This window comes from Loa loa (genome assembly GCF_000183805.2).
Source record: "Loa loa unplaced genomic scaffold supercont3.74, whole genome shotgun sequence".
Taxonomy (NCBI): Eukaryota; Metazoa; Nematoda; class Chromadorea; order Rhabditida; family Onchocercidae; genus Loa; species Loa loa.
Window position 1 is genome coordinate 33,294 of NW_018108254.1, and position 18,516 is coordinate 51,809.

Below are 18,516 nucleotides of genomic sequence, written 5' to 3' on the forward strand. Positions count from 1 at the left end.
GGTTTTCAATAGGGAATGTTTTTTCATAGAATAGTGAGTCATCTTCTTTTCAACATGTAGTTTGAAAATTCCCTTTATGGTAATTAAATTTTTTGATCTTTAATCTTAATTTAATTAAATCTTTTTGTCTTTAGAATGATTTTCCTTTTCCTCTTCTTAGTCGCTCAGAAGCATATCTTAATAATTTGTAAAATTTACTTCTTGCTATCTAAAGAAGACGCAGCCGCAACTTGCAACAATTTCAATTTATATCATCTAAAATTAGCATTTCACTTAAGAAAAGTTTGGAATTTATTAATGTCTAACTTGTTTTTTTCAGAGTAAATTCGCGAATTTTACACAACAAGGTAGGATGAAACGAATTACTGGTACCGTGTTCCCAACCAGTACTGCTCCAATTTCATCACTGATAGATTATTCGAACTTTCGAGATCGTGACGAAAATGAAATAGTTATGAATGAATTATTGGATACTATCACGAAGTAAGTTCGCTGAATTTTAAAATTTTGGAATTTTTTCCTCTTAGTTTTGTAGCTTCTTTATTGTAATAGTACCGTCAAAATTTGTAATGAAAACGTCTGTAAGCTTGGATGACAAAGTAATACTATCTGAGTATGGATTATTATTACCATTACCTTTATCTAAACAGTCTGGATTTTAATATGAATTTGTTTTTATTAATAGGAAATTGATGTACGTTTTGTAAGAAAGTTAATTTGCATTAATTCTTCCTACAGTCTATGATATGATTTTTTTCATTTCCTTATGCGTACATTATTAGCATTGGTACCAATTAAATTGCTATTTCTTATAAGTTCAACCTCTTGGTGTTTTTTTGCTATTTTTCACCAAATTCCAAAATGAATATATCCAAAACCGATATCTCCCACCATTTCTTGAACTTCTTTTAAAGTGACATCCTGTCTTTTAATTTCTAACACTTAAATCTTTTTTCTCCAAACATAGTTTAACTTGTTATAGGAGCAAATAATTCCTTCCCTTTTAGCAAAAATGAAATTCTTATTTGACACTTACCTGGAATTAAGTGACAAGTGATAACGTGTGAAATTTATTTTTCATCAACGTGGCAACATCATCTGATTTCAGAAGGGATGTAGGGAAATTTTTTTATTTCCATATTTCTTATATCCTTTAATTGAATTAATATTGGTTGCACCTACATGTAATCAATGAAAAATTAATTAATCCAAAGTTTTGAGACCGAAAATGTTATAATTAAGTTATGGTTTTAAAATTAGAAAATTGGACGAAACTCATACTTGAATAATTGCCCATTTTGCAACCGCAAAATTGCTTCTACATGTCTAAGATGAAATTGTCGGGTGGATTTTTTAGTGGATACTGTTTTGTTGAATGACAGTAAGACGCAGAATTGTCATGCGCAAATCGCAAACAATATTAAAAATGGGTAGGATGACATTTAATTTTGAGCTGATATCTCACCCAAATCAGGTAGAGAATTCTGGATTAAAATAACTCTTCGGTTATTATCTTTTTAAAAATGTAATCAGGCCTTATTTTGCAATGTTTACCGAATTTCAATTTTATTTTTCAAGAGAAGAGGAAAATTGTTTTGGTAGTTGGAAAAATGAAATGTGTGGTTATTGACCGAAACTTAATTCTTACTATAATGTTTTTCGGATTTGCACAATTCATCACCAAATCAAACTGAAATTCTTCACTGGTGAAGTAATTCTTACTTATCTGAATAATCTCCAAACGAAGATTTTAATGAACGACTGATCTTTGTTACTCATATTTGTTGAGCACCGTTTGTAGTAACCTTTTCTTAACGTCCATTTCTGGTATGTCCATCCTTTCAATACATATTTTTCACTCCCGACAGAATATGGGTTTTGATCTGTTATCCTAGTATGGTGTACTTTTATAGACCGTACTATCGCTGCTATTTACGAGAATACTGAACTTCTACGGGAGTCTACCAGATAGATTAGGTATTTTAGAATCTAACCTTTAAAATGTCTTGAAATGGCGAGTTTTTCGAATAATAAAATTACTTTAATTAATCGTTTTCACTGTTCGTCAGATATTGAAGTATTAAAACTCACAGTTTGAAGTTTTACTTGAACGAGGACACAAATTTGATAACAATACATTGCCACAATAACAAGTTAAATTCCTGTGAACAATTTGCACTTTTTTGTTTGCAGTTTTTAATTCAAATTTAAATCAAATGAAAGGAACATTCTAGCAGTGACAGTTCCTTTTTTACTCCCTTTTTCTTCTCAAATTTACAATGACAGTAAATTTTCCAGTGATTCAAATACCCTACTTTCTTTTCTTCCACAATATCTTTTTCCTCTTCAACAAATAAACATAAACTTGCTCTTCGTCTTTTCGAGTCTCTTTATTAAACTACAGTTCAAAGAGATTTAACATTTCTATTAATTTCACTTATTTTCTCAATTATAGTTATGGCGCAAATTTTAGTTAAAATTTGGCACATTTCTCGATATTTAGACTATTACCAATGTGACAGTTATGGTTGATGGTTGATGAAGTCTTAAATTTTTAGGATTACTGTTTACTCATTCTGTAAATTCCATAAAATCAGTTGAACATCAACAAAATACATCAAGTATAATGTGTTATCTCTCCATCGTCCATAGTCGAATTAGATTTTCTTGAATGTTCAAATAAGGTTTTAGTGATAGAGAATCGATAAATGTCCAAAAATTCCTTTTTGACATCTCAACTTCGAACTTTTGCAGCGAAGAAACGTGCTCACTGAATTCGACTTCCATATCCATCGATCATTCACATGATTCAGTACTTGATTTCTCGATCTGTTCCAATCCGATCGATGAAGCTGCAATTATGGAGGAACAACTCGCTGCAAATGGGTAAGTTGACAAGTTTTAATTTAAGTATTTTTGTTTGTGCTAAATTTACTCTCTGTCTACGGCAGATTATTGGTCATTTGGCAGTCTGATTTTTACATCTTGTGATTTACATAACATTGGTGATTAGTACTGAATTAGTTGTCTGAAATTTCTTAACCATTCCAGCAATATTCCGTAAAAATGATAGTTCTTGGGATTTTAATGAAACTTTCGAAATTAGATGCATAGAAGCAATTGAATGCACAATATTTTATGTTGAGGACAATTCTGGTTTCGTCTATGGCATTCACCATTGCGATTTAACAAAACCTTTAAATTGGGTACATAGAAGCAATTGATTTCGTAGAAAAAAATATTTTTATCGGAAATCAGAAAATCAATAAAATATCAGATATCAGGGAAAATCAGGGAAAAAATATTTTTGGAAGTATTCTAGTTTTTTGCTTCCTGCTTAACCGTAATTCTGTCTGGCAAGAAAAACATCTAATCCTTCAGAAAACAATATCCTTTTTGTTATGTCAAATTATTATGATATCAATGGCTTGTCACTGTGCTGACCAAATTTCTAGCCTAAGTTTTTATTTACTCACTTATACCAAATGATGATCAACAGCGCCATGTCAAAAAAGTCAAGGACTGCTAACTTATGGGGCTATGCCAAATCTCCTTATCTCACTGTGTGGTGTTTACAAGAACAGTGACAACAGTGATGTGACAGTTATCAGTTTTTCCGTCTGAAACTTCTGCAATGGTCACTCTTTGGTCACGCACTCAAGTTACTTTGCATATGCTTCATGCTAATGTTTGTGCGCCTAAAGTGGTAAATTGCAGAGAACTGAACGATGATGTCCCGTCGATCGTTGCTACATTGTCATCCCGCGCACCCAAGGACAGTGGACATTCGTCAACAAACCGGGCAATATTTACCACTGCTGTTGCAGTTGCCTCGACAACCGACAACAATTGTCAACCGCTGTTACCAGCCTCATCCTCTCTTGCTACAGCCTATCTTCTACCTCTCTTTAGTGCACCACCCATTGCTAGCCTCGAAGACTTGACCAACGGTGAACAAAACAGTGATATTACATCTGCAAGAAGTAACATTGTACCAACTTCAGCAGCAAGTATTGGCCGAAACGGAATCAGAAGGAGTAATCTCAAAGGTTATTTTTTACTTTAGGCAACTTGGGAGTAGCCGAAAACTTCAAAGACCTATCTCAGGACTTGAGTCATTCAAAAAAGATCCCTGCAATCGATTGTTCAGGTGACTTATTCTGCTCATCATTGCCCTTGACATTTCTTTCTCAAATTTTAATCTATCCTTTATGACTATTAACTTACTCACAACTTCAAATCGATTATGTAACTTCATTTATAACAAAGCCTAAATCTGCCGGTGTGGACGAATTCGTAAAACCAAGGTGAATAGGCTTTTTGCTTTTTACGGATGTAAAATTACATTGAAGAGGGTAGGAAAACAGGTCGAGGACGTATTGGGCAAGGAGTCGGTATTGGTAAGGATGGTGACGATGGTGACAATGACGACGTCAGTGGCAAAAGCGATTATTATCGGCAAACATCATCAGCAGCATCAACAACAATAAAACGCTACATCATACGCTCAGGCTGGTTCTTTCGACCATACCAACACTCTCCTCCTCCTCCTCCTGCTGATCATATCAATCACGGAACGATGATGGAATCTCGTTTTCCGACTTATTTTTCTCATTATCCCCTGACCACTTTAGGGATATGTCCGGATGAATGTCTGTCCACATCTTTCACTATTAGATTGTTATTGCAGTTAACTGCTAAATTTAACAGGAACTGTTTGTTTCTGAAATTGTCCTTTTTGGAATCTAAATTCTGGTTTTGTTTGCTGAGCAAATATTTCTTTGGAGCATTCTGACTCCGTTAGATATTTGTGATGATAATAATGAATCAGTAGTTGCCATCATAACAAGAAATTTGTAGTAATCGCACTTCTGCTCATACTTGCTGATAACATTGTCACTACAGCTATCATTATCATGCTATATGACAACTTGATCCCTGTATACTTTTACATCTTTTGCTTAAATATAACAGTCTTAGCTTGCTGAGTGTCTCAAATTTGTAAAGGCGAAAAGTGAAGGGGACGAATTTGCATTTGCATCATGTCACGCAGTGCTCTTCCGGAACCCAACTAAGGTTCAATGGAGAAAGCAGGGAAGATTTTTTATTAATTGCAGATTGTTTCTGAGATATTCATGAAGATAGATCTATTTTCATTTCCGAATTTCGGGAAAGATATACAATATCTCATAGAAACACTGAATATATTTGTCCTTCACGATCTTCCTGATGAAAGTTTGTGGGATCCAAAAACAGAAAGAAAGTTATTGTCAGGGATAAGAGTTGAGGCCTGTTGAATAGTTCCATTTCGTTTTCTAAAGAAAATAGCACCCGAGAAGAACTAAGTAATTTTAACGTAAGTAGGAAACACGACAAATTTTTGCGATATGTACAAAGGAGGACATCATGATGAAGAAGGGAGGCGTCTTTTTCTCGTTTAGTTGTTTGTTAATTGCGACTTAGACCACTTCTAAACGAGAAATCAGAAATGATAGTTTACATTTTGAGAGATATATGAAAGAAAAGGTTCTGGGAATTGTGGAAGCTTAACTGTTTGTCGTCTCATTACTGTAGTGAGAGAACAAGTAACTTCTAGCTGATATGAATATTTTAAAATGCTTTTAGTAGCGTTTCACTAAATGTTAACATCCATTCTCATGTTTTTCAGTTTCTCAATCGTTGAAACTACTTAAATTAAAATTATATCTAATAATTAGAATTATAGACGTGTTCCCATGATTTCGTTTAGAAGATGAAGTTTATTTCAGGAATGTCAAGTCCACCCTCGGAACCACCACCGCCACCACCGCCAAAAACCCCATCTGAATTGTCGTCGCAAAAGGTATGTCTTTGATTGTCTTTGCTGAACTGAGTTCAATTTAATTGGTGGCATTAGATACTGATTCCATTTATTCACTTCTCTATTTTTGATCATTTGTATTTTGTTTCATACTTTGCATGCCACATTATTGTCATTCATAAAAATCGATTATTCATTTCCATATCAAGTATTAATTCTTTTAGCATTTTATCTCTCATCTATCCAGCTTTGTATTTATTCAGATGCTCGGTACCGTTAGTTGATTAACTGAATTCATTTTTTAAATTCCTATAAGTCACACAGTTGAAATAACTGGAATTAGCCGGTTGTTTTCGTTTTTATTACCTTCAGACGCTTTGCATTATTCATTTGAGAACCCTCTTAGAAAATCACAGTTAGTTCTCTCCCGATCACAATTCAGTATTTTTTGTTGCCTTGTCTCTTTCGCTATTTTTGATCTAAAACAAATCTAATATTTTTTTACCACAAATTTTACTCAACAGATGTTTATAAATTTGGTTTTGCTGTCGCATTAGTTCATTCCTTTTCTTTTCCCTTATGGTTTTCTGCCACTCATAATTTCTATGTTTACTATTATTTGCTACTGTTAATGTTCAACCAATTCCTTATCATTTCTGCTATGTGAAGTTTACCATTGAAATAATGTAATACATAATATCGCAGACGTTAAAAATATCCGCTGATTCATTTATTTGAATTTCTAGGAATTTCCAAATATTAGCCATCAGATCCCAATGATAAGCTTATATTCTGTATTCCAATGATTGACGATTCATTGAATGATATGGATCCAAATGCGTTTTACTATATCACTACCACTTTAATAACCAATAACTGCTGGAGTTCCAGGATGGAATTCAAAAGAAATTGATAAGAGGACCGTTAATTTTGGACTAATGCACCATTCGTTTATGACTTTAGCATGGCGTACGTAATTTGACTGATAAAAATGAAAGCCTAAAAACTCAGAAATATCGCTGAAATCATGCAAATCATTGTTGTCTGTTCTGGAACATGCCATGTACTAGAAGTTTTTCAGTTAAATCATTATCATCAGTCAGAATCCGGATTGCTTATCGGAATGCCGATTATGCATATCGTAATCTTTTATTCATGTTGTAGTGAAATCTTTCAGTTCTGCTTGAAAAAATTATTTATTCTTCCAGGAATAGCAACTAATAACGTTGTTATCAGAATCATTCCGTTATGTTTGATGAATGGAAATCATAAATATATTTGAATCACTGATTCATCATTTCACTCTTCACTCTTCACTTCCAGCTTTTTCTTTCCTTCTCTTTTTCCGTACTGATAGCGGCTTTTCTTCATATATTTAAATATTTCAAGTTCCTCCTTTTACACTCTTTATAATTTTCCTTTTTTAGAACTCTTTTAGAATTACTTTCATCGATTTCTTTGAAGGAAAAGTGGTTCTCAGTCTTCCCTTTGCATCTTTCATTTTAGTTTTAAATACTTACTTGTTTCAGAACTTCGCTTTCTATTACGCTAAAAACTCATAGACACTTATTTAAGGAAAATATTCTGAAATAAAAAATCAGAGAAAAAGTGAACATATTTTCCTCAAAGCATTAAATAGCATTCCATACCTTCTTATTTAGGTGCAATGCCTACAAATAAACTTATTGGTCGATTACCAGAATTCAAAATCCAGAGTATTTCTTTCGGGATTTTGAAAATTCCTGGTAATTTATCTTACGTGAATTTAGCAATCCATCCGCTGCTGTACCTTTCTTTTTCCAGAAGAGGTATTGCCGATCATTCGTTAATTCTAAATAAAATCTTTTTACCTCTTTGATGGAAAAAAATAACTCCATCAAAATTGATTAGCATAACAGAGTGATAACGAATGATAAATCAATGAAATATGTCCGATAGTGAAGTTTCGTTCTACCGGAATTATTTGTAAGAAATGATTTTCCTTAACGGACGAACTATGAATGAGCACCAGATGCGGTGGGAAGTTTTAGCAGTAGTCGTTGAGTGATTAAAATTTTTGAGGGAATTATGGTACGTAATAGTTGGATTTTGCTTATTTTTGTCTTGAACTCTCTTAGAAATATCAAAATCTGAGGTAAACCGGGAATTATTCCTCCGTTCTCTTTGTTTCAACATTTCTGGGAGGAAATTCAAAATTGTGAGAGATCGAGAATAAAACTGGTTTATAAAAATTTTTGGCTTCGCACAAAAAAATTTTCAATATTGCTTTTCAAAGTAACTGCCTCAGCAATAAATCTTACATTCCTTACCAAGGTTTAGTATAAATTTGTATCAGGCGGATAATGCTATCAACTAAATCTATATTTTCCGAACGTAGCAGAGTCTTCTGAATGACGATCAAGTTTTCAGAGGCGCTGATACTTCTGAAACCATTCGTTTTTGTAGACTGCAAACGACTTCTGTAATGGAATTCTTCCTGACATTCTTGGTCATTTAATTAAAAAATTATTAAATTCTCTGCGAGCACTAAATTGTGACAGCTATTGGACATTACAGAACGTATGATTTGCACAACTTACAATTCTGGCATTGTAATCGTTGATATTGCTGATTTCTGTTTGCATAAAACTACAGCTAACTCCTATTGGTAGTGCTATTTGTATTTAATGCTAATGTTGTCATAGCTACCTTTTCGTTAGCGAACCAATTGTATTAATGATTTCCCAATTTTTTTTCCAATTTAGTGTAGCATGAACTTGTGCAGGATTCGACTTGCAGTGCTGAACTCTTAGTGATCAGGTACCTTGAAGTAAGGTATTTTCCTACAGGATTGAAACAAGACTAGAAGTTATGACCATATTTTGATCAGCTGAGGTCCAATAATGTTAATTATTTCCAACCTAGTTAGAGAATAGATGAAGCAAAAATGGACACTGGGAAGATTTGCTGTCATCGCCAGAAAACGCGTCACATGTAATACCGGGGTTGCTACTTCGAATCATTTTTACATATCATTTATTTCCATATATTTGTTAATCTGATGCTGTTTTGTGCAAATCAGTAATGGCTATCATTATCAAGTAACTCGAGAATAAACATCATTCATCTATCAACGAATTTACAATTCATTTTCTTTTCGTTATGTCCACTACGCCTTTAAAAAGGCATTTCATCAATTACATAATTTCCCCTACCACAATTTCAATCCCATTATCTAGTCTTTATTAATTTATTTCTAATAGTGCTCGGAAGACTTAGCTAATTTTCTAATTGGCCTGAATATTCCAAATCAACATTAAAGTGCATACAATATTCCCTCAACTTTTCAACTATACTTTTTCATCATAAGTGGAAAGTGTTGTACTTTTAGGTAAACATTTCATTCATCATTTGCTAATTTGTGAACCTTAACGAACTTCTAAATTTTTATTTTCTATTTCTGGGAAATAAGTTCGAAATTCTGTTAAAAATGAATAAAATATACATTGTTGCACTGTAAAACTCCACTCTATTCGAGAAATTTAGTTTTGCAAAATGCAGAAAGGCTCCTCTTGCCTTCATTTTCGTTAAATATGAACTTCTCCTTCTCCTGCTCCTCCTCTTCCTCCTCCTCCTCCTCCTCCCACTGCTACTACTACTATTACTATTACTATCTAGAGAGGATACTTCGAGACCAGTTTTCAGGTTGTTATTTAGTGAAAGATACGAGACATGTGTAATAGCATCATCGCTGACCGCTGCAATCAGTCTGTATTCATAATTGTCACACTGTCATGGTGGTTGCAAAATTCTCTTTTCACATAGATCCTCCTTCTTATGAACTCTTCCCCTCTGCTGATTTTTGACAACTTTCTCCCTTCACCCTGATCATCCTGCATTTCATCTATTTCAGAAATATATCTCTTGCGCTGTTTTCAACTTGAATGACATCTAAAAATTTTCATCGCTGCTTTTTGATGTCGTGTTTCTGTTGTCACCATCCAATCATTTTAAAATTGACATCAAATTCTCCTTTTTTTCTGATTGACTTTAACCAAAGAAAAATATGATTCAGTAGCTGAATAACTGATCGGATGATCGATTTGAATTCGAATGATTTGCTGAAATCAGTTAATTCTTTGATCACTGTATCAGCCGAAATCTAACTCAATGGACATACTTTAATACGTCGTCATACGTTGTTTTGCAGTAAATAAATTCTTGAAGTCACTGAATTTTCCAGCTGGTTTTTTATTAAAACCATGCACCTGTAAATTAATTCAGTCAAAAGTTTTCCGTAAAGTTTGACACCTCTTTTAGGCGAAACCGAGATCAGTTGAAATAATTCTTTAATTTGGAGAGCAAAAATTTTTATTACTCTGGAAAAAGAGTCATTATTTTTGGATTTCAAAATACCTTTAAAAAGAGTCTTTCTTTGAAACTCGCAAAAGAGTAAAGTTCTCGGCATATTCACTTCTTTCCTTTAAGCAGGTCCGTATTAATTTGTAAAATGAATTCCGCATAACCATTTTTCACTTTGTCTCATAGTGGTATGTATCATTGTCCCTTTTACCCGAATTTGAACTATATTCCTGCTTTTTCCTGGCTTTTTCATTCCTCTTATTTTTCTTCAATAGAATTTCATTTAAAATGGCAAACTTAGAAACAATGATTTTCACTATTTATTTATAAATCAGAAAATTTATTTCAATTCTAGTAAAACACTCTATATGGGGATTTTAAAACAGTCAACGAATTTTAATAATTTTATTTGTTGAGATATTTTAGGCAATACAAAGAGCCTACAATCACCGAAGATTCTCTGATAGATACATAATAGTGTGTGCTGCTTGTGAAAGTGCTTGATGGTGACTGATTATTTAATGATTTGATGAATAATTCCCATCTTTCCAATCGTCAGTCTTTTTGTTCAATCAGTCAATTCTCATTGATGCAAATCATCCTGTTTAAGCAGTCTATCTTTTAGGCTTTCTTGAAAATTCTAGGATGTACGGTCTCCCACTTTATTAATAGGAATCATTCATTGCCTGATCATATTTAGCATGCGATCACTTTTCACTTTTTAAGACGAAGTGTCATTTCTGTAGTTCTGAAAAACATTTCAATTCCATGTAATCTATTGATGTATTGAAATTTTTTATGCGATCAGATGCGTGTTTCAGACATTTCCACAAAAATTTATCACATTTGATATTTGACAAATAGATAGTAAGGATCATATTCTCTAAAGGGACTCTGTGAAAGAATTTATAAATTTTCAAGGTCATATGGCTCCATTTTCTTCTTCAAAATTATCCCTCCGATTCGTTCTCATAATTTTATTCTTTTATATTTCTCTTTTATTTGAGGCTATTCAGATAAAATAAACTTAGAAAATTGTCTTTTTAATCACTATTGGCGTGATTTTGCTTTGATTTTAACACGAATTTTCTTCGATATTGTTTGACTCTTCTCTTTCTTCCTGATGATAATGATATCATTCCTTAACATCCATATATATGTTTCATTGCTTTCATCTTATTGGTCCTTTAGAATCAATAAATTTGAAGGAATTTTATTGCTAACTTTGTTGTCAACGATACCTCTTAAGTCAGAAATATTTGTATTAAACATTTAAAGAAATTATTTTGGGAATTTGGGGAATAACAAAAATTTTATAGTTACCAATTTGTTGATGCAAATTTTGGTTATGATAAAAATAGAAGTGATTGTGACAAAAAATCTTTGTTTCAAAATATTGACAGTAATTAACTGGTTAGATGATAAGCTACAAATAATTAATTAAGCAGTTGCTTAATAATCTCCACGTGTTCACTTTGTCATTCGTTAAAATTATTTTTTTTTATGGAAGAAAAATTCTTATTTTTATCACATTCCCATTGTAATTTCTCTCTTTGTTTTAATTGTTTACCAAAACTTTTGCCCTTATCTTTGTTAATTAGTTTGATATTAAATGAATTTATTTGGACATTTCTCAAAATTCTTGCAGCACTGGCAAAATTTCACTTTTTTCTATTTTCTAGCAGCGCAATTCCGATATGTCGCGTGATGACGATATTTACGTACAGCGATCCGGTTGGTTTATTTCCTCTCATTTTATAAATTTATTTCAATTTTTCGCTTTCCGATTTGTTCATCAATGATTCAGTTAATTGATTGTCAAAATTCAATGATGAATCCTTGCTAATGATAGTTCATACGGTGGTTGAATAGAAAGACTGCTAGATCATATGGTTCACTTTGTTCATCAATCTGTTATTAATGAAATGGCAAGAAGATAGTTATTAGTGTGAATATCGCTTTTTCTCCTATTTTTTTGATTATTTAATTAATTCAAGATTGATTTCAGAGCCTCGAAGCCGCACAATTCGAGAAATACCAGTGCAACTCACTACATCATCGATTCCTTCTTCAACTACGACACCTATCGACTATCGTTCATCGACAACACCATTTAGTGATTATCACCAAGAAGAGTATTACCGAAAAGAAATACGGACCAGAACTTTCGTCACACGTTCTTCCGAAGCTCTTTCTGCCCCACCTCTATCCCGTTCATCACCGATCATCTTGGAACATGAACGATATCCATCCGTCGATAGCAAATATTATCCGAGGGAGGAACGTACTGTTGATTACAATTATAAATATTTAAGGTAAGGAAGTTTGATACATTTTGATAGTGAAATTCAGAACTAAACGATGGAATAGAGATGTGAAGGAACTAAATATCCTTTACTTTTTTTTTCTTTCGGCATTTCAATGCAAATTATGCTGAAGACTAATTAATTAAGCTTCTTCTAAATCTGTTATGCTTCATAGAAGTTTGGAGGAAGAAGAACGCCGTATCAAAAAAGATCAAGAGCAACGGCAACATGAAGAGGAGGATCGCAGAAGACGAGCTGAAGAGGAGCGACGGCTATGGGAAGTAAAGGAACGTGAATATTTAGAAAGGAAACGACGCGAACGGGAGATAAAAGTATTACATCTCTGATTTACCTTTAAAGTTCTTAAAGTGAGTGAACTAATCATTCCTGATGAACGTATCATCATTAGCATGAAAAAATCAAAATGTGGAACTGTCACGTTCCATTTTGGATCATATTTTACGAGAATGCAGAAATCAATATCCCAGTACTTCATAGTCAAATTATTCAACATATTTTCCTTTTAAAATAAATCAAATGGAATGCTACAGAACACAAATGAAACTTCTTTTTCATCTTTACCCATTTCCAGTACTACTATTAAACCGTCGGGATTTGTAATATCATTGTCTTCCAATTTTCACTCTTTCGCTGTCATGCAGTTTTTCATCACGCAATCCTTAAAGGACAGCATAGAGAAGGATTCGTTAAATAAACATTTGACCATTCATTGGAACAAGTACATATGTTTCGCACAACTGAATTATCTTAATCCAATTGTTTAAAAATGATTTTAAAATAACGAAGCTATTATTTAACTTAAATTTTCACTCATTTGGATATCATTATGCAAACGTGGAATACTTGGGTTTTTTGATCCGACCCTCAAATAAAGTATTTCTTAAAGCATCGAGAATTGGAAAGTGAACGCTTGGAACGTGAACGAATGGAAAAGCAAAGACTGGATAAAGAGCGAGCAGCACGTGAAAATGTTGAATTAGAGCGGAGAGCGGAATGGGAACGAATTGAAAGAGCACGACGGGAGCATGAAGAGCATGAATTGCAGAGGTGGCGAGAGCTAGAAAAAAGTCGACTGGAACAGGAAAGGTAGGCACTTTCTCTAAACATTCATGAAATCTGTTGTTTGGGGGAGGTAATTACAAGCATGCTTTTGAAGAGATATATTGAAAGTTCTTAGGATAAACTAAGCTTTAGGCTCGAGGAGGAGCGACGTGAAAGGGAACGTTTGGATCGTGAGCGTGCAGAGCGTGAACGTGAGCGATTAGCACGTGAGCAAGCTGAGAAAGAACGCCTAGAACGTGAACGTTTGGAACGTGAAAGAATAGAAACTGAGCGGCTAGAAATTGAACGAATCGAACGAATCAAACGTGAGCGTCAGGAACGGGAACGGCAAGAACGAGAAAAGGAAAAAGAAGAACAAGAACGGCTTGAGAGAGAACGCCAGGAGCAGGAACGTATTACTCGTGAAAAACAGGAGCTCCTGAGGTGCTGATTGTTCAAGCTAATTAAAATACTACGCAACCTTTGCTTTTGAAATCTTTTTTAAGAATTTGAAAATTCAGACTTTAAAATAATTTTGTGTTTGATTGCTAATCTGTAATTTATGTTCATTTGGCCTTTCAGAGTGGAAGAAGAACTACTGGAGATGCAAAGGCGAGAAGCGCAAATGCGCGAAGCAGAACGAATTAAAGAAGAAAATCGGGAGGCTCGTCGGAGAGAAGAAGAAAGAAGGTTGTAACTTAATTTTCAACCTTCCTCATTTAATTCTATTGCTTCTCTCATGTTGAATCATCTTTATAACTTCTGTAATTTCTTTTTTAAAAGATCGAATTCAGACTCATTTATATTTTTCAAGAAATCGGATTCCTTTCAGTTCAAATTTTCATTTGTTTTTCAAAAGTTTAATCAAATTTTGCAGAGCAGCTGAAATCATAGCTGAAGTGCAGCGGAAAGCAGAAGAACGAGAAATGCAACGACGACTTAGTGAACGTTTAGAAAAAGAACGTTTGGAGAATTTACATCGTGAGCAGGAGCGATTAGCTAGAGAGAAGCAAGAAGCGGAAATAAAGGAACTTCAGCGTCAGGTAAATGAAACTTTTCAGATTTATCCGAGATTGAAATTCAAATCTAAAAAAGTTGAAAATTAGAATCTAGAAGTTGACGGTATTGATATGTTGTTCTTATGGAATATGCATGAAGTTTTATTTCAAGAAGGGATATAGGTTCTTAATGCATCATTAAAATAGGTGATAAATTATTGGTCAAGCCATAAATACTCTGCAATTTCAAAAAAAGCCAAGTATGAGCTTCAAAGGGATGATGAAAACAGAAGTGCGGTTCTAATTCTTCAATTTAAATCTTGAAAATATATTATTTTAGGAAGAGGAACGACGTGAGAAGGAACTTTTTGAGGCACAAAAACGTGCAGCAGAAAAACGTGAGCAAGAGAGACGGGAGGATGAGGAACGAGAGCGTCAAAGACAAGACGAGGAACGAATTGAAGCAGAGAAACGTGAACGTGAAAGACGTGAAGCGATGCATCGGGAACATGAACGTCAATTAGAAGAAAAAATGGAACGAGAGAAATTAGCGGCTATCAGAAATGCTGCCCAGGAAAGGTATCAGTTAATCCTTTACATATCCACTTAATAAAAGAATGAGTGTTTCTCCTCACAGCAAATAACCTGCTGAGTTTTTGAGTTCGAGAAAAATTTAATAGTAAATTTAGGGATGAGTCATCATCATCATTTCGTGTCTATCTATTAATTTAGCAGGAAAGCGCAAATGTTCCGTGAACAACTGTACTGCGTTGTTCTCGCTATTAACGGAGTTCTTTTTCTGCAGGCGGGCAGCGCGATTAGCTGAAATACAACGAGATGAACAAAGACAGGCATTGGAACGTGAGGCTAATGAATTACGGGAACGTGAACGTCAGGAAGCCGAGAGAAGGGAGCGTGAACGGTTAGTTTCTGCGTATGAATCCATGAAATTGAATGCGACATTGTAAAGAAGCAAGAAACTAATTAGCGGAGGATAGTTGAAGTGCTTAAATATTTCAGCTCTAATTTTGTGTGCTTTCATTCATGGAGGAAAAGGAATGGTAAGTGAGAAGTAGTTCGTCGAATTTAAGTTTCTGAAAGAACTTACTTGATATGATTCTCTTTATTTATGTTAAACTTTAGATTAGAAGAGGGTCGCCGCTTGAAAGAGTTGCTTGAACAGGAAAAACGTAATTCAGAATTGCGTGAACAAGAACGTCAGGAAGCACTGGAACGTGAGGCTCAACGTCGTCTTGAAGATCGTCGAAGTCGTGATAAACTGGATCAAATAGCGCGTGAAATAGAAGAAAAAGAAAAAATGGAAATAGAAAAACGACAGTTATTAGCGCAGATAACCAGTCGTGACCGCCGCAAAGACATATTAACATCTCGGGAAACTTTAGAAAAATTGACAAAACCACCTTATTATTCACGAGAAAATTTGGCAGCGATTCCATATGGTTCTCGGGAGAACTTAAGTACCGGCGGAAGTGAAGTAACGACGAAAGTGGAGCGACAAGTGATCGAACGTATTGATCGTACCGTCTGGTCCGACGATCCTAGGTATATTTTGTAAACAAACTGTTGTATGGACTTCCTTATTGCCTTCCTAAGAATAGAAAATTGGCCTAATTTTGTGGGAATAATGCAACCTTAAGGTTATATGACATTACTTAGTAGAACAGCAGATATGTTGAACTATTTACGATTTTGTTGCATTATTTTTTCAATTTCTATTTTAGTTGTTTATTCCTAGAATATATGGGTTGGAACAGTTACATGTTGTTTGAACTATTTTATTGCTCATTTCGTTTTGACTGATCAGGTGTTTATTCCATGTAAAAGAAAAAATTCTTAGCTGATTGGATCAGATTTTCAATTTTGTAAATCTATGATGGGGTGAGAATGAGGAAGGAAGGAAAATTAGTCTGAGATTAACCTGGAACCTGAAATACCCAGTTGGGTCAAAATGAATAAAGTTATATTTGATCTAATCAGATTGGAGTTTAGCAAGGATGCATTTTGCTTAAGGAAATTTTTTCCGATTTTGTGTCTAACTTTTAGCATTTCAGTTTTCTGATACTTCCAGCTTTTTGTTCAATTAATGCTTTGTTTACTACACAATTACATATTTGGGTCACCATATACTCAGTTATTACTTTCTTTTTTTGCTTTTTCATTACAGTCAACATATTTTTTGCAAGTTTTCACACTTTTCAAGACTGATATCTGAACTCTTTTCGAGTCCTTAATACTTTTTAAATGTGGTTTAAATTGATCAATAACCTTTAGGGTTGTGAGGTTGTTGTGTTTTTTTCTTTCTTTTTCTTTAATTACTACTAAAGGGTAGCACTTCATAGATGAAAAAAATCCCGAAATTTTGCGCTAAAATTTGGATTATAATTATCTTCTAAATATAAAAGTCTATTCACATTAACACGATCGTTATATTTTGCAGAAAAAAGAATCGTTATGCTGTATTGTATGCTTTTCTAGTATTTTTAATAGATAACTGACACCGTGATGGTATTGCTGCCTGCATGAATCAGCCAAATTTTTAAGAGTAATATTTGATTTCACTTACTAACGAAAAAATTTATATCTCATTTTGCTTCTGTAACTTTGCATTTTTTTGATTTCAAAATTTCAAATTATGGAATAAAATCTTTGTTCTCTTGCAACAGTTGCTACGCAGTAGTGAAAATACCATCACGATATCAATTTTTGAAGACCTGGAAAAGCATGCAACAAATTTACTCGAAACAATGCATCAGTGATAAAATGTAATTATGACGTTGAAAAAATGATGGGTTGTTGATGTAGCTAAGATTGCAAGAATTGATGATATTGTTTGAGGTCAATAGATGATGACATCCATGACCATGATCCATGACAGACACCTAATTTGAGATTTCCGATATTCCTATTGGATCGACAGTGAAAGATGATATATCCGGTTGTCATTTGGAAAGAATAAAGAATTGGGCGGACGGGGGGGAGGGAGGAGGTAGGGGAGGGCAATGCTTGTTTGACAGTATTCATATCGGGAAACTTTTTATGAAATTCTTATATTTGTATAGATACACACATATTCCAATTAATGGTAATGCAGTGTAGATAAGAGTAGTAGTACAAATGAAAATAATGAAATAAATAGAGAGGAAAGATGGACAAGAATAACTGAATAATGTGACAGGAAGTTTCCCACATAAGAATGATGTGTGAATTCATTGTTGAAAAAAATATCCAAAATCTATTCAATATCTGCAACTCGAGTCATTAAAATGTTTTGGAATACTTTGACATCTTCAATTCACGAATAGGTCGTAAAGTTGTTTGTTGTATTTAAATTTTCTAACTCTCTGACGTTGGCTCATTCGTTTTTACTCAAAAATTTCATGAGATTTTTAGGTGTATGCAAATTAGTATGTCAAATGGTTCCGATTCAAGTATGCTAGCACGTGAACGTTTGTATAATCGACGCCCCGCCGATGATGATGATTTCAGTCGATCATCAAGTCGTCGTACAAGTCGATATCGATCAAAACTTGAGAAGGCGAGGAAAGAATTTCTTTCAAGTGATGCTAGCAGTGCACCTGGTGAGTACTCTTATCTTCCAAAGTTCGAGAGTCCTTAATACTGTAAATATTCCTGCTTCTTAAGTATTTTTTATTTTTTAGGAGATAGCAGTATTGCTCCTTCAAAATTTATTTTTGACGGTATGTCGAGAACACATATGGAGGTAGCATACATTTAAGTTAAGATTTCTGATAATATGGATCTGAAGTGCGAATAAGCAAATAACCAATTAAATGCAAATTATGTTCTCAGATGCAGTGAGCGAACGTTTTCGTCAAACATCGGACGACATATTACGATCACGACCGGAATATCATGGACCGTTGTTTCAAAAATTGCAAAAGAGTGAATTTAGTTCGAAACATGAATTAAATCAATTGCCATATGATAACACTGGTCCCAGTCCATATGATCAGGTATTTCTGTCGAA

General features: G+C 33.9%; 2 protein-coding genes across 2 annotated transcripts in view; both read left to right on the top strand.

Moving 5' to 3' along the window:
• Positions 1-319: 319 nt before the first annotated feature.
• LOAG_06075 (hypothetical protein) lies at positions 320-4,869 on the top strand. The gene is made up of 4 exons (XM_020447058.1): positions 320-483; positions 2,755-2,886; positions 3,718-4,049; positions 4,353-4,869. Exons 1-4 carry the CDS (start codon positions 353-355, stop codon positions 4,793-4,795), a joined length of 1,038 nt encoding a protein of 345 aa, XP_020302672.1. The 5' UTR covers positions 320-352; the 3' UTR covers positions 4,796-4,869.
• Positions 4,870-5,770: 901 nt separating this feature from the next.
• The window catches only part of LOAG_17425 (CBR-AJM-1 protein), a gene marked incomplete at its 5' end in the record, with an annotated part of 16,079 nt that continues 3,333 nt past the window's right edge, over positions 5,771-18,516 (top strand). Inside the window, 12 exons of the mRNA XM_020450088.1 lie at positions 5,771-5,842; positions 11,824-11,875; positions 12,150-12,456; positions 12,623-12,779; positions 13,355-13,554; positions 13,663-13,953; positions 14,092-14,199; positions 14,387-14,552; positions 14,848-15,086; positions 15,313-15,429; positions 15,651-16,070; positions 17,919-18,106. Of these exons, the coding sequence (XP_020306278.1) occupies positions 5,771-5,842; positions 11,824-11,875; positions 12,150-12,456; positions 12,623-12,779; positions 13,355-13,554; positions 13,663-13,953; positions 14,092-14,199; positions 14,387-14,552; positions 14,848-15,086; positions 15,313-15,429; positions 15,651-16,070; positions 17,919-18,106 (2,317 nt within the window). The remainder of the gene's footprint in view (positions 5,843-11,823; positions 11,876-12,149; positions 12,457-12,622; positions 12,780-13,354; positions 13,555-13,662; positions 13,954-14,091; positions 14,200-14,386; positions 14,553-14,847; positions 15,087-15,312; positions 15,430-15,650; positions 16,071-17,918; positions 18,107-18,516) is intronic.

Excerpts from the sequence above, each read along its gene's own strand:
- LOAG_06075 (XM_020447058.1), top strand. The coding sequence starts at position 353 with ATGAAACGAATTACTGGTACCGTGTTCCCAACCAGTACTGCTCCAATT. Across the intron at positions 2,887-3,717 it reads GAACAACTCGCTGCAAATGG|AGAACTGAACGATGATGTCC; the intron begins GTAAGTTGACAA and ends GGTAAATTGCAG. Across the intron at positions 4,050-4,352 it reads CAGAAGGAGTAATCTCAAAG|AGGGTAGGAAAACAGGTCGA; the intron begins GTTATTTTTTAC and ends ATTACATTGAAG.